At 41.6% G+C, this 16,626-nt stretch overlaps 1 protein-coding gene across 1 annotated transcript in view; it reads left to right on the plus strand.

The window, feature by feature from the left end:
* The first annotated feature begins 4,211 nt into the window (after nucleotides 1-4,211).
* The window catches only part of nsmce2 (NSE2 (MMS21) homolog, SMC5-SMC6 complex SUMO ligase), a 118,356-nt gene continuing 105,941 nt past the window's right edge, over nucleotides 4,212-16,626 (plus strand). The window contains exons 1-2 of the mRNA XM_052023158.1: nucleotides 4,212-4,297; nucleotides 7,972-8,137. Coding sequence (XP_051879118.1) covers nucleotides 7,989-8,137 — 149 coding nt within the window. The 5' untranslated portion in view covers nucleotides 4,212-4,297; nucleotides 7,972-7,988. The remainder of the gene's footprint in view (nucleotides 4,298-7,971; nucleotides 8,138-16,626) is intronic.

Consider the following 16,626-nt stretch of genomic DNA (forward strand, 5'->3'; position numbering starts at 1 on the left):
TAATGTCATGGAAGGATATGACAAGATGCATAAAGATATTCATAACATTACAGAATGGACACATAATTGGCCAAATGAATTGCAATATGCAACATTTTGAACCAGTTAAGAGTAGCAGGAACTTGAATTATTCAGCAAGTGAGGGTGACCTTTTAATAAGATTAAAATGCAAAGATCTTTAGAAAATATGTGAACTAAATTATATTAATGTCAGCAGCATATTCCACATTTTTATCATTCTATTGGATTTACAAATCTCTATCTTGTATTCAAGGTTTCTGGCTTGGATTCACTTCTGACCCATCAAATTATTTTATAATCATAGAATTTTCCATCAAATCACTCCTAAGCAATTTTTTGCTCAAGTAAACACAACTTTTATCAGGCTTTTATAATGTATCCTCTCATTTCTGGATTTGAAATGTTTACATCCTCACCAGTAGTTTTTTTTTCAAATAAAAGCTGTGAACATTACTCCAACTGTGGTTAAAACAAGATCTAGAGCAGTGTTAACATAACTCCTGTTTTTTAATTCTACCCATTTAGAGATGATCTACATTGTGTAATTTGAATTTTTGGTGGCCTCAATAATTTCAACGAACTACTCACTTCTACTCAAGGTCCCTCTGTTCCATTACACTCACTAGTACCCTACCATTCATAGTATAAGTCCTACACTGGCTTGACTTTCTAAAATGCATCACCTCACACTTATCTGTATTTAAATCCACTTGCCACTCCTCGGCCCACTTCCCCAACTGATCAAGATACCACTGTAATCTATGATGACCTTCTTCACTATCCACAACACTTCCTAATTTTGTGTCATCTGCAAACTTGCTGATCAAGCCTTGTGCATTCACATCCAAATCATTTATATAAATAATGAATAACAAGGGTCCCAACACTGACCCCCTCCAGCACACCACTAGTCACCAATCTCCATTCTGAGAAATAACTTTCAGCCACCACCCTCTGCTTCCTACCTCCATGCTAGTTTTGAATCCATCTAACTAGTGTTGGTAAGTAAGAATTAAAATCTGCAAAACATCTAAGTGGAATGAACCAAGGACAGTGGAAGCAGACAAACCAAATGTCTTTATTCCTGCCATGAGGTCAAAGGAATGGAGGCTGCCATTTTGTGACTCTGTTCTTGTGGCCATCATTTAGTGAACTGCTTTGTGAATTGGTTCTTGCTCAGGGATGGCTTGATCAGAGCAATTGAAAGTGGACGCATTGAGGTCCCTGCTGATGATCTGCTAAACTTGAGATCATTTCCAAATAAGAAGCTGTTTATTTGGTTAAGTAGAAATGGCAGGATTGTGGAAAGGACAGCCTGTGGCCTGAAGTAACCTGAGCTCAGTGTTTGGCTGACCTGACTAAACTGGATTGAACTAGTCTGATTCAGAAATAATAAAGAAAGTTACATGAGGCACAATGAACACAAAATGCTGGAGGAACTGAGGAGGTCAGGCAGCACCTATGGAGGGAAATGAACAGTTGAGATTTCGGTTGAAACCCTTCATCAGGACTGGAAAGGAAGAGGGCAGAAGACAGAATAAAAGGGTAGGGGGACACATGAGACACTTATCTGGTGAAAGAGCAATAAAGTAATACTGCTTGTAGCCTTGGGCCAGATCCAATGGGAAGCTGACACAGGCTAGTCAGATGAGCCTGAGCCAACAGTGAAAAACAACAGTTCGACCAGATAAGAATGGAGGGTTTTGGGTGTAGAAGCAGCGTAAACTCTGGAGACCAACCTTCGGGAAAGTGGATGACCCCACATCAGAAATGTGGAGATTACGTCAGAATCAAGAGGAACACCCAGCCAGTGTAAGCTCCTATTCCCGGGTATTACTTTTTCTATTCTTTGACTGTTCAGGGAGAGTCAGAGAAACCTAGTGGGTGTGTGCACAGCTATTTATGTCTCTTGCATGTTTGTTGTTAACTGAACCAATAAAGGTATTTGCCAGTTAATATAGATTCTATCTGTGCCTAATCAATTGTTGTTGAGGATGAATACCTGCAACATTAGCTCTCCCTGGATTCCATGGGACCTGACCTTCCAGACCAGCCTGCCATGTAGGACCTTGCCAAAGGCCCTGCTAAAGTCCAAATAGACAACATCCACTGCCCTACCCTCATCTACCCTTTTGGTTACCTCTTCAAAGAACTCTTAAAGATTTGTCAAACACAATTTTCCATGCACAAAGCTATGCTGACTCCTCCTAATCAAATTCAGTCTATCAAAATGCTGGTAGATCCTGTCCCTCAGAATTCCCACCAGTAACTTCCCCAACCTGATGTCAGGCTGACTGGCCTGTAGTTTCCTGGCTTTTCCTTGCTACCTTCTTAAACAATGGAATGACATTATCCACTTTCCAGTCTTCTGGAACTTCACCAGTGGTTAATGATGAAGGAAATATCCCCACAAGTGTCTTTGCAATTTCTTCCCTAGCATCCCACAAAGTCTGAGGATGCACTCAGTCAGGCCCTGGGGATTTATCCACCTTAATGCACTGAAAGGCTGCAAATAACTCCTCCCTGGTAATATAAATGTTCTCCAAAATATCCCCACTAGTTTCCCTTATCTCCTGAGCAACCATGATTTTCTCCTCAGTAAACACCGAAGAGAAATATTTGTTAAAAATCCCACCCATCTTCTGTGGCTGGAGACATAGGTGGTCCTGCTGATCTCTAAGGGCACCTACTCTCTCCCTAACCACCCTTTTACTCTTAATATATCTATAGAACCTCTTGGGCTTTTCCTTAACCTTACCTGCTAGTTGGTATTGGTATTGGTTTATTATTGTCACTTGTACTGAGGTACAGTGAACAACTTGTCTGCATACTGTTTGTACAGATCAATTCATTACACAGTGCAGATACATTGAGTTAGTACAGAGTGCATTGAGGTAGTACAGGTAAAAACAATAACAGAGTACAGAGTAAAGTGTCACAGCTACAGCGAAGTGCATTGCAGGTAGCCAATAAGGTGCAATGTCATAACAAGGTAGATTGTGAAGTCAAGAGTCCATCTGATCGTATAGTCTTATCACAGTGGGATAGAAGATGTCCTTGAGCCTGGTGGTATGTGCCCTCAGGCTCCTGTATCATCTGCCTGATGGGAGAGGAGAGAAGAGAGAATGACCCGGGTGGGTGGGGTCTTTGATTATGCTGTTCCATCTCATACCCTCTCTTTGCGCTCCTGATTTCTCTCTTAAGTGTATTCTTAATCTTTTTATAGTCATGAAGGGATTCACTCCTCCCTGACCTCCTAAACCAAATGTATGCTTCCTTCTTTTTCTTGACTAGAGCTTCAATATCTCTCATCAGCCAGGGTTTCCTAAATTTGTCAGGTTTACCTTTCACCCTGACAGGAACATGCTGCCCCTGGGCTCTTTATATCTCACTCTTAAAAGCCTCCCACTTGCCATTCAGTTCTAACACGGTGTCTTGGACCTGAAACATCAACACCATCTTCTCTTCCACAGATCTGCTTGACCCAAAGGGGTGTTTCCAGCATTTTCTGTTTTATTTCAGAATTCCCAGCATCTGCAGTTCTTTCCATTTTCAAAATCAAATTGTTGCCTGCCAGGTATGGTATGGGTTTCTGGTATTGATTTATTATTCAGTGTACCGAAATATCGTGAAAAACTTTGTTTGTATGCATCCAGGCATATCATGCCATGCATAAGTACATTGGGGTAGTAAAAAGAAAACAGAATGCAGAATATAATGTTGCAGCTATAGCGAAAGTGCAATGCAGTTAGGCAAATAAAGTGCAAGGGCTGTGACGAGGTAGATAAGGAGATCAAGAATTCATCTTTAGCATACAAGAGGTCCGTTCAAGTGTCTGATAACAGCGGGATAAAAACTGTTCTTGAGTCTGGTGCTACATGCTTCCAAGGTTTTGTACGATGTGCATATTAGTTCTGATCTTTCTTCATCTACAATAGCGCCCACACTTCAAAAGCAGTTTTTTTTAACTAGAAAAGTCTTTGAGATGTCCTAAAACCATGAGAGGTGCTATATAAATGCAATTCCTTCCCTTGGTCAATCATAACACCTTACACCTGATTACAGGGAACCGCCTGCCCTTCGGGAAACTGAAACGCACTGCTTCTTGGGATTTGTAGTTTGGCTAAGGGAGTTCCGGAAGTAAAGAACAGGGAAGCGGAAGGAACTAAACTACAAGTCCCAGGATGCTCGGCGGCTAGAGAGTCCGGCGGCCATTTGAACAGTGAGGCGGCGAAAGAGTGAGGCCGAGTTTTTGTTTGGGACCCTAAGGTGTGGGGTGAGTGAGGTTTGCGTGATTTCATGTGCTAATCTCAATGAAAAGTGGGGCTTGTTGTGTGGAAGGGTTTTAGTGAGGGCCTGGGTCGTAGTTTACAAACACGCACGCAGGCTGTTGACTGAGATGAAGGCAGCAGCAGGCACTGGGGGAAGGAAACAAACAATAGTGACCCTGGTTTAGTGCAAGGTTTGTTTGTTTTTAATTGATCAGCTGGTTTATCAACACATGATAGTTTCACAGGGATTGTATTTTCAAAGGATTGTTCTTTGGGAACTTGCTAAGTGGCTCTCTAAATTCCGTGACACTACATTCTTGAATGAGTTTGGGATAATGCCAGTTTTATGGGTGCTTGTGAATAGTTATGTTAATCTTTTCCCTTGAGCGCTGAGGTTCTGCAGGAATTCAAATTATTTGCCACCAACCCGATAAATCTCCTGGGTTTAGTTGTTGACTCGATGTGGCCCATATTCCGTGTATTATTTAAACTGAGCCATAGGTAGTCTGATGTTGGTCAGCCTTCAGGGATGTTCTTAGTTTACCATAGAACCATACAGCACAAAACAGGTCCTTCGGCCCACCATGTTGTGCCTTCCATCAAACAACCCTCACACTATCTAACCCTTTACTCCCGCATATCCCTTTATCTCACATTCCTCCATATGCCTATCCAACAAACTCTTGAACCTGTCCAATGTATCTGCCTCCACCACCACCCCAGGCAGTGCATTCCATGCACCAACCACTCTCTGGGTGAAAAACCTCCCCCTGACATCTCCCCTGAACCTCCCACCCGTAACCTTAAAGCCATGCCCTCTTGTCTTGAGCATTGGTGCCCTGGGAAGGAGGCGCTGACTGTCTACTCTATCTATTCCTCTCAATATTTTATATACCTCTATCATGTCTCCTCTCATCCTCCTCCTTTCCAGTGAATAAAGCCCTAGCACCTTAAGCCTCTCCTCATATTCCATACGCTCTAATCCAGGCAGCATCCTGAACCACTGCTTTTTTTCACAAGTGATGTTTCTTTGATTTAACTAATGGAGGAGTAGTGATGGGCTCTGTGCTGGCACTTAGCTGCTAGGAAGTGATTGCCCAGAGATAACTTGGCAGGTTCTAAACCTAGTAGCTTGAGGATCAGATCAGCATTCCCAACTGTTCCAAGAATACATTACAGCTGACCAACTCAAAGATCAGCAATTGACAGATTTATGTTTGTGTTGCAGAAATATTTAGTTGGCTGCATGGAGGATTCTGTTCAGAAACCATCCCTCTTCAATAACAATGATGCCCCATCCACTAAGTCCAGTTCTCTTTGTGTGCACTGATGCCCTAGTCTTGGAAGCTCTAGTTCCAAGTAAGAATGTACGTGGTTGGAGATAGGCAATAAATGTTCAGGTCAGGACAGTCTAGTAAATAATGTTGGGAATGCTGCAATCAACCCAGTTATTATGACTCACATTCTCATATCATGGACTTTCTGATGTCTGTTGAGAACGCATTTTACTTGGAGTACAATCAACTGAGTCAAGTATGCCACTTCCAATAACAGAACATCTTAGATGTTTGAAACAAAAGGCTGAAATCTCTGGAACAGTATCAGTATTCTTTGTAAATAAGATGAGCCATCTACTCAATGGCTCAACTGCTGATGTCACAAAATGTGCTTTGTTACTGGACCTAACTATTTTAAAAATTAAGTATTTTGAAAACCTTCTTTGGAAAGTCTGGTTCACCTTGGACTATTTGAGAAGAGGAGAATGTACGTATTTTCACACTTCCACTTGTGTACAAGTCCCTAGCTGTGACTTTCATCCTTGCTAATGTCTTTAGGTCATTCCATGAATTTCTGTCCGATAAATTCTTTTCGCTGCAGCATTGCATCATTCGACACGCCACAAATAAAGCCATTATGTGGGTTTAAAACCTTGGCATGTAACTTTTAACTGCTCCAATAACCACATTGAAGAAGCAATGTAGGACAGAAATATTTTGTATTGTGTCTGGTTATTGTATTACAGCACGGAAATGGGTCACTTTTGATCAACAAACAATCTGCTGGAAGAATTTAGCAGGTCGAGCAGCATCTGTGGGTGGGTGGGAGGGGGGGTGTGGGGAAGGACTTGATGACATTTTGGGTTGAGACCCTGCATCCTGATGCAGGTCTCGACCTGAAATGTTGACAAGTTAATCACGGTATTAAATTCCTGGATCAGGTATTAAATACCTGGATCAGGTATTAAATACTCACGGATGGCACTGAAGTTACCAGGTGCTGTGTAAGTGTGCCATGAGTGAGCTGACCTGTTTGGCATATTGGTTGCATCACATGCAGCCTTGTTACAGCTGCAAACAAAAGTGAGATCATTGCCCAGCTCAGTGTCTTTACCTTGGCGGTTTGGGAAGAGAAGCCCAGGTGATTGTCGAGGGCCATGCTAAACTGCTGTATAATACAGAACCCTGTCCTGTATGAGCTGTTCCCAGACACGCACACTAAAACAAATATCAACTGTAGGCAGAAAGCCACCAAGGTGGTGAAAGGTTCCCTCTGGACTAATTGCAATTTGCTGATATTCTGGAGCAAGGTACTGTCCACAAACCGAGTGCTGCAAGTTTGTAAGGAAATTCAGCATGCCACTGATGACTCTTATCAATTTGCACAGATGCACCATAGAAAGCATCCTATCCGGATGCATCACAGCTTGGTATGCCAACTGCTCTGCCCAAGACCACAAGAAATTGCAGAGTTGTGAACACAGCCCAGACCATCATGCAAACCAGCTTCCCCACCACTGACTCTGTCTACACTTTCCACTGCCTTGGGAAAGCAACCAACATAATTAAAGACCCCTCCTACCCTGGTCATTCTCTCTTTTCTCCTCTTCCTTCGGGTAGAAGATACAAAAGCTTGAGAGCACGTACCACCAGAACAGCTTCTATCCTGCTGTTATCAGATTCTTGAACGGACCTCTAGTATGCTAAATAATGAACTGTTGATCTCCCAGTCTAACTCATCGTGGCCCTTGCACTTTATTTGTTTATCTGCACAGCACCTTCTCTGTAACTGTAACACTATATTCTGAATTCTGTTTTTCTTTTTATTTCCTTGATGTACTTATGTATGGAATGATGTGTCTGGATGATACACAAACTAAATCTTTTCACTATCTCGGTACATGTGACAATAATAAACCGAAACTGAAATTCGCACGATCAGTCATCTAGGAAGTTATTCTAAGGGAACCACTGAGACTGAGCACATTTACTTTGCTTGTTAGAGCTTAGAATTTTTAACAGTGACTGTAATACATAGCGTCAAGAAAATTATTTATCTTTATTCATTAATGGGATGTGGGTGACATTGGTAAGGCTAGCATTTATTGCCCAACCTTAGTTGTTCTTGAGAAGTGGTGGTGAGCTGCTGCCTTGAACCAGTGCAGGTACTTCCATGGTGCTTGGTGAGCAGGGAGTTCCTTTGATATTGAAACAATGGCTTCTGTCCAAGTCAGAAAGGTATGCAACGTAAAGGGGAACTTTGGGCATTCTTCTGCATGTACTTCTTTGGATGTATCTTCTGATAGCAACTGTGGAAGAGAGTCTTTGCATTAAAGAGAACAACGTGAATTGTAGATTTCAGCTAAATCCACTGCTTAATTGTCTACTATTGCTGTGCACAGGTTGACGCTATAATAAGATGCCTGGACGGTCGACCATCATGCCTGTGATTTCCTTAAGCTCTGTGGATTCAGCATTGTCTTCACTGAAAACTTGTCACGTGTCAATCAATACTGGAATTGAGGTTACAACTGATGTCGCGCTAGCCCTTACAGAACATGAAGGCAAGTGTGAAGGAGACAGATTTTGTTATAAATGAACTGTGGTGTCTTGGAGATCAGCTCTGGGGTGTCTGCTATTAACTTGCATTGATGATTGAAAAGTTGGCATGTAACACGCAAGTTTGCTGATGTTTCAAAACTAAGCTGAGGTGATGCAGAGGAACTTAGACAGGTTAAGTAAGTGGACAAGAAGATAGATGTGAGATGGCATGGAATGTGGGAAAATGTGCAGTTATGCACTTCAGTAGGAAAAATAGAAAAACAATTGTTTTTAAATGGTGAGAAACGAGTAAATAGTGGTGCTAATGGGGATCCTGGTACGCTGGTTCATAACACAGAATGCGGATACAGGGATCAATTAGGAAAGCAAATTGTATGTTGCCCATTTTATAGGAGGTTGGTGTATGTAAACAAGTTGTGCTCAGGCTATATATGGCTGTTGTGAGATTTTATTTGAAGAACTCTGTGCAGTTTTTTTTGTCTTAGTGCCTAAAGAAAGACATAGGGGCATAGATAAGGTGATTGGTCACCTTCCTAGGGTAGGGGAATCTAAAACTGGAGGGCATAGATTTAAGGTGAAAGGGGAAGGATTTAAAGGGGACCCGAGGGCCAGATGGTGGGTATGTGGGATGAGCTGCCAGAGGAAGTGGTAGAGGTGGTTGCAATTACAATGCTTAAAAGACATTTGGACGGGTACAATGGATAGGAAAGGTTTAGAAGGATATGGGTCAAACACACGCAAATAGGATTAGCTCAGGTAGGCAATTTGTTTGGCATGAAAGAACTACGCTGAAGGGCACGTTTCTGTGCTGTATGACTCTATTTTCGTCCTGGAATCTGTGCAGCATAGATTCATTAGCTGGATGCCTGGGAAGAGAAGAGATTGAACAAGTTTGGCTTATGTTCACCAGAGCTTAGAAGAATGAGAGGTGATGTCATTTAGATACAAGATTCTGAAAGGGATTGAATGGGTAGATGCTGTGAAACTGCTTCCTCCAACAGGTGAGTCCAGACCAGAGGGCATAATCTTGGGATAATAGATGAGAATTAAAGATTAAAGAGAAATTTCTTTATGCAAAAGGTTGTAAAAAATTTGGAATTCTGTACTTCAGAAGAGTTTTTAATCGTTAAGTGTATTCAAGGCTGAGGTAGATATTTTTATGGACACTAGTGAATTGAGAATATACAGAAGGTGCAGGAGGCACAGTCTCAGCCATGATCTTACTGATTAGCAGGCATGTGGCTTTCTCCTATTCTAGTTAATGCTCTTGTGGAAGCAGTTAATGTTTAGCTCACATGTAAATAAAACATTATTCTGTTGGTTTTACTATTTGCATCATCCTTACATTGGAAATGTTGAAATAATTTCAACAGCCAACAATAAATCCTATCCATACATAATGACTTATTTTCTTTCAGTATAGCCAGCCTTTTTTATATCTGCACCTTATTTTTTTTGCCTCATCCGTTGTATGTGTATTGATTATATTGTTGATCCCTAATCAGCCCCATTCTTTTGTCTTCTCACGTGCTTAATTACTTACGTAGCAAAGGTATTTTGGGTTCTCTGCATGTTCTACTGTTATATTCCCAAATTGTACTGAGCTCAATTTACTCACCTAGGAACTTTGTAAATAATTAGGTATCACCAATACCAGTGTGCACAGTATGCTTGTTGTACATCACAGATCTGAAATGATAGAAATGTCAAGATGGTTACCTTTTAAGATACAATTTCCAGAATTTTCTTTCTTTGGACTTTCAGGTAGTTGGGATTTCTCACCAGTGAGTTTATGGCTTATTTCATTGGTGGCATAAACCTTTTGTGTTTAGTAAATGGAACAAATTTTGTGCATTTTTACAAGGCAGTCTGAAGAACTAATAAATATAGTAGTTTTGATTGTGAGTTCTCTTTTGAAAATTGTATGTTAAGCCTGAATGAACTAGCCAGTAACATTAAGTGAATCTGTTATATTTTAACTTGGACTGTACTAGTTCAGCCACTGCCTCACAGCGCCAGAGATCCAGGTTCAATCCTGACCTGGGGTGCTGTCTGTACAGAGTTTGTATGTTCACCCTGTGAACTGTGCAGGTTTCCTCCGGGTGCTCTGATTTTCTCCACATCCCAAAGATGTGCAGGTTGGTAGGTTAATTGGCTGCTGTAAATTGCCTCAAGTGTGTAGGTAAATGGTAGAATCTGAGGGAGCTGATGAGAATGTGGGGAGAATAAAATAAAAAGGGGATTAACGTAGATTAGTGTTAATAGATGGTTGATGATAGGTGTGGACTCAGTGGGCTGAAGGGCCTGTTTCCCTGCTGTATCTCTCTGACTCTGAGATGTATTTTCAGCATCTTTCAGCAGAGGGCAGTATTGACAATGATGTAAGTACCATAAATGTTTTGCATTCACAAAACTTAATTCTAATGTTACAATGAATTTTTTTAAAAAAGCAACCTTAATTTCTGGCAGTAATGTTTATTGATCTAGAAGCCAGTGCTACTAGTCAGACTCGCCAGCATTTCTTTGCACAAGTCCTAAAGTGCCTCACAGTGGAAAGAGTTCAATTTCTCTGGAATACTAGTGTTGACCTCCTGTACAGAATTGAAAAACGTAAACACTTCCCTGATACAGATAACAGTGTGGCCAACAGATAAACAATTTGATTTTTTTTTGCTTTTTCATCCTGAATCCCATTTTAGCCATCAGTGCTAAATAGATTATCTATTTTGCTCTCTTTGGAGATCCCCACCATCTAAGATGGCACCCTGCAACCAATTCATTTAAGTCCACAGGATATCAAAAAATGGCTGAGAGTGCTTTACATTGCAAAGGTTGTGGGGCCAGACTACATTCCAGCTCTAATACTGAAGGCCGACTGTCCAGAACTAGCTGTACCTCTAGCCAAGCTGTTCCAGTACAGATATCACATTATCTGACAATGTACCTCAAAATTACATGGGTTTGCCCTGTTTACAGAAAGCAGGGCCTATCCATCTGGCTGATTACTGCCCAATCAGTTTACTCCCAATCATCAGTAAATTGATGGAAGCTTTCTTTGACAGTGTTTTCAAGCAGCAGTTACTTACTGGTAACCAACTCACCGAGGCCAAGTTTGAGTTTCACCAGGACCATTTAGCACCAGACCTCATCACAGCTTTGGTCTGAGCCTGGACCAAAGAGCTGATTTCCAGAGGTGAGGTGAGAGTCGCTGCCCTTGATATCAAGGTGACATTTGCGTGAGTGTGGCACCAAGGCACCCTGACATTGAAGTCAATGAGCAGCACAGAAAACACTACAGTGGCTGGAGTCATAATTTGCACAAAGGAAAATTATTGTGGTTGCTGGAGGTCATTCATCCTGGCCACATGAACATCACTGCAGGGGTTCCTCGGGGCAGTGTTCTAGGCCTGACCATCTTCAGCTCCTTCTTCTTCAGTGACCTTCTTTCCTGCTGTCATGTGAACATCATCACTAAGCTTCTTCTGAACTGCCTCCTCCCTTTAGCTGAAGTGCCACTTCCTCGATTGCATTGTGGATTTTATCCATTTAGAGCCAGAGTAGACATGATGTGCAACAGCTCCCAGAAAAGTGCAGGGAGGAGCACCAACCTTTGTAAGTGTTCTTTTTTTAATCTCACTTAACCTCTTGACTCTTATCAGCCAGGAGAAACTATGAAACACTCATCGTTTGGCTGCCCACAGAAAATCATCGCCATCTTGTGTTTGCTTTATGACAGCACGCAACTCACAATAGTAACCAATAGATGTACAAGAAAGCCAATCTCAGTGAAGTCAAATAAGGCTCATTCATTGCCCCACACTTTTCTCAGTCTTTCTCATTGTAGTATTGCACTTCACCTCCAACAAACATCATGCAGGAGGGGAGCTAATCTTTAAATCTAATGGGAAAAACTGTTCAACCGCACTGCTCTCCAGAAACCAGCTCACACCGGTACTCAGCAGTTGAGCTGCAGTATGAAGACGAAGCTTATGTTTGTACACACTCAAGGCCAAACCCCTAACCATCATTGACAGAAGCATATAAGAGGATGGGCCTTGCACTCAACTAAGGTCCTCAAGCAACCTTTCCTCGCTGTACCACACTTGCCTCCGACTAAGGTTCATGGCGATGTTGTGACTGTGATCTGAGTCACCAGAGTGACAATGAAGCTGGTGATTATAGAAGTCTTTATTCATCACGACAAGCAGACATTCACCTGGAGACCCTCTTGGAAGGGTCTTCCAAACTCCAAGTACATCACATTTTTATACCCTTAAGATAACAGCAGGTGATTCAATACAATTTCAATAATCGTTTACTTCAATATTTTGTGTATGACAAGTGGTTCCATTGAAGTATATATTTACAATGGGAGCATATTGTAACTGACAAGACACCTCTGAAGGTTCAAACACCTTTGGTTGGACAAAGTAATTCACATGGATGGTCTAAAACTTCTCAGGACAGAGAACCCAGACACCCAAAATTGATGCTGGAGGGCTGACTCACTGAGTACACAAATATCCCAACTATTGATAGACCAAATATGCCTGTGACCATGTTTGATGTGCTAAGTGACAGTATCCGTCTGATCCGCAAGCTTCCTTGAGCTCCGACACAGTAGTGCAAAATAACTTAGCCATAGTTGCCTGGTTTGATGTAGGCCAATTAACATAACTCCATTGTTTTACGTTTGGCTGATGCATACAAGAGTGTCTCATGATCACTTCATTTTACAAGCCACATCTCTTGAGCGGCCAGCCCCCTGCTGTGGGCCAGCAGCCTGTGCTCTGTAGACAGTACTGTTTGTTTGCAAAGCTGTCCTTTTAAATTCAACCTGTTTACTGCTTGCAATTTACCTTAAGAACTGAAGACTGATTCTTGTTTGAATTAATATCTTCTATATTAACATAATTCCATAACTCCTGAATCCCTAACAGCGAGACCTTGGAATATGTGGATCACTTACTGTACCCCAGAACCATCTCTTGGTGAAGGCAGAATTCAATGGTGAGATTCTCCCCGTGACTGCGTGGCTTTCCTCCGGGTGCTCTGGTTTCCTCCCACATTCCAAAGATGTATGGGTTGGGAAGTTGTGGGCATGCTATGTTGGTGCCAGAAGCGTGGCGACACTTGTGGGCTGCCCCCCAGAACACACTATGCAAAGATGCATTTCACTGTGTGTTTCTATGTACATGTGACTAATAAAGATATCTTATAAATTCACCAACACCTTCATTGCTCCAGGGCAGTCTTTGGTCACTTGAGGAAAAGAGTGTTTGAAGATCTAGACCTCAGACCTGGCATAGAATTCATGGTCTACTAGGCAGCCTTGATCCCTGCCCTCCTATCTGCTTCTGAGACTTGGACTACCCACAGCAGGCACCTCTAGGCACTGGAAAAATACCAATACTGTCCAAACAAAATCCTTCAAATTCACTGTAGGAAACTAACGTCAATGTCCTTTCCCAGACTGAAATCCTCTGAAGCCCTAGTTACACTCAGCAGGCCAGAGTATTTGCATTACCAGACTCTTAACTTCTGAAATAGACCCTCTGTTCTGAGCTCAGTCATGAGGAGAGGTACAAAGTGGACAGAGGAAAATATATGAGGATGTGCTCAAAGCCACTTTGAGAAAATGCAACAGTGGGGATGTTGCATTGAGATTGTGCAAGACAGAGGTAATTCAGTACCATGTGTCTTTTGTTAGGTTTGAAAGTTTTTCACACTCCCTTTTCACCCCCCACACCCTTCAACTACATTCAAACTCCCATTTCAGAAGTTACTATTGAATTTGTGTCTTCCTTTATCATGGCATAATGGTCAGTTACCTCATCCACCCTGCAGCCATCACTCCCATCCAAACAAACTGAAAGAACCTGAACCCATTAGAAAATTGTATGAGTTTTTGTATGCATAATATAAAATGAAACCAAATTTAAATAGAATCCATTTTATACAAGTAGAATCTATTACCAGTTCTTTTATCACAATATAAGGAGCTGGACCTGTTTCTTAAACTGAGTAGTTGGAGTGGATGAGGGAAGAGAATGAGACATTCACTAATGGAATGAAAGCACCCTCAGGCTCCTGAAAGTGAATAAGGATAGTGGGAATTGATATAATGTGAAAAATGTACTTTGGTCCATTACTGAGGCTTTCTAAACTGCAGCCTATAGTGGTGCATTAGTGAGGATTTCTAAACTGTAGCCTGTGGGCCACATACAGCTCTTGAGCAGTGACAAATTGAAGCTGAAGATCCTTGGATTTGTATGTGCTTATATTTGCACATTACAGCCCTCAGATTTTAACATTGAATTTGACAGTTTCAGATAACCTGCCTTTCTGAACTAGTTGTTTCTGATGAAAAGTGTTCATTTTAAAGCAGGAAGGATAAAAGGGTATTTAATGGAAGGGTACAAATTATGAAGTGTTTTGATGGAGTAAATAAAGGAAAATGCTTTCCATTGGTGGGAGGATTGGCAGCTGGCGGGTGATGTGTAAGCTAATGACTGAAGAGTCAGAAGTGAGGAGATTTCCTTTTATGCTCTGAGCTGTTGTGGAAGGAGATTAAATAGTAATATTTCAGAGAGTTGGATATATGATTGAAAGCATGAATATTGCAAGCCAATAGGAAAGGAACAGGGGAGATGGCCAATTGGAACAGGTCCTTTAAAGATCTATGATGGGCTAAATAACCTCTTCCTGTGCTATGAGATTTTATGGGTTGCAATTAGCAGCTTGAGATGTATGCAGATTAATGGAAAACATAGTTAAGCTTCATACTTGATTCCCAAGTTTTGGCCTGTTTCAGTTAAGGGTGCTGATCAAACAATGTGCGTCTCACTATGCTTTATCTGAGGTACCTTGTGTTAAAGATGAATATGTCCTCTTCAACTGAAAACATTTCAAAACAGAATTCTTAATTGATAATAATTTTGAAGAAGGCCTAGGATTCCTGGCATGTTTAATGGGTAAGATAGACAATTTTAGATACTTGTTTGTGTATTGGTGGGGCACTGTCAGTGAACAGATTAAGAAGCAATGTGGCAAATAACACAGCAACTTTGGGTTTCTTCATTTAACTGTGCATGTGTGTATTCCAGAAGCTGTTGTCCGGTTTACTTCAATTACAGACCCTCCCTCGGTAATGAACAGGTTCTACTTCTACAGACATCCATAAGTCAATTCTGCCCATTAATAGGAAGATATACGAAAATTACATGATTTGGTAACCATACCTCTTCAGTATTGTAATTAATGGCATAAAAAGCAGATAACAGGTTAGGCCACACTTAGAGTACTGTGTCCAGTTCTGGTCACCTCATTATACGAAGGATGTGGAAGTGTTGGAGAGGGTGCAGAGGAGATTTACCAGGATGCTGCCTGGATTGGAGAGTATGGATTATGAGGAGAGACTAAGTGAGCTGGGGCTCTACTCGTTGGGGAGACATGATAGAGGTATACAAAATATTAAAAGGAATAGATAGAGTGGACAGCCAGCGCCTCCTTCCCAGGGCACTGATGCTCAATACAAGAGAGCATGGCTTTAAGGTAATGGGTGGGAAGTTCAAGGGAGATATCAGAGGGAGGTTTTACACCCAGAGAGTGGTTGGTGCACGGAATGCATTGCCTGGGGTGGTGGTGGAGGCTGATACGTTGGTCAAGTTCAAGAAATTGTTAGATAAGCATATGGAGGAATTTAAAGTGGGGGATATGTGGGAGAAAGGGGTTAGATAGTCTTAGGCATGGTTTAAAGGTCGGCACAACATGGTGGGCTGACGGGCCTGTATTGTGCTATATTGTTTTATGGTTCTATGGTAATTACTAAAAATAGAGAGAGGGAGAGAGGAAACTAGTTCTGCCATTCGTAGGAATGAACCTGTGTATGTTGGACTTTTGAATTTAATAATATTATGGGAGCTCATTCATATGTAGGGGATGTCTGTAAGTCAAGCGTTCTTAACCCGGGGATGGCCTGTAATGTTTATTATCTCATTGCTATGTGTAACATAATAGCGGGGCCATCAGCTTGTTTCTGTTAATGTTGGGCTTTTATATAGTATCTTATGGTGTGACTTGTTGGCACCCTGAGGTTTACGTAGTTGTCATGTTTGCTTAAAAATACTTAATTTTTCCTTGTTTGAGATAAATGTTCCACCAGCTTCTGGGGATAATTGGAGATTATTTCTATTGCTGGAGATTCTGCCAGATTGGTTGCTTAAATATAGTCATAGAGTTATTAAGCCCTGATACAGGCCCTTCGGTCCACCAAGTCTGCACTGATCATCCAGCACCCATTCACTTTCATCCGACTTTATTCTCAAATTCCCATCGACTTCCCTCATTCTGCTACTCACTTACCCACTAGGACTAGTTTACAGTGGTCAGTTAATCTTCCAACTAGCAGGTCTGTGGGAGGAAACTGGAACTTCTGACGGAAGCCCAAATGGTCACGGAGAATGTGAAAACTCCATACAGACAGCATCATAAGT

The sequence above is a fragment of the Pristis pectinata genome, chromosome 9 (genome assembly GCF_009764475.1).
Source record: "Pristis pectinata isolate sPriPec2 chromosome 9, sPriPec2.1.pri, whole genome shotgun sequence".
NCBI classification, from domain to species: Eukaryota; Metazoa; Chordata; class Chondrichthyes; order Rhinopristiformes; family Pristidae; genus Pristis; species Pristis pectinata.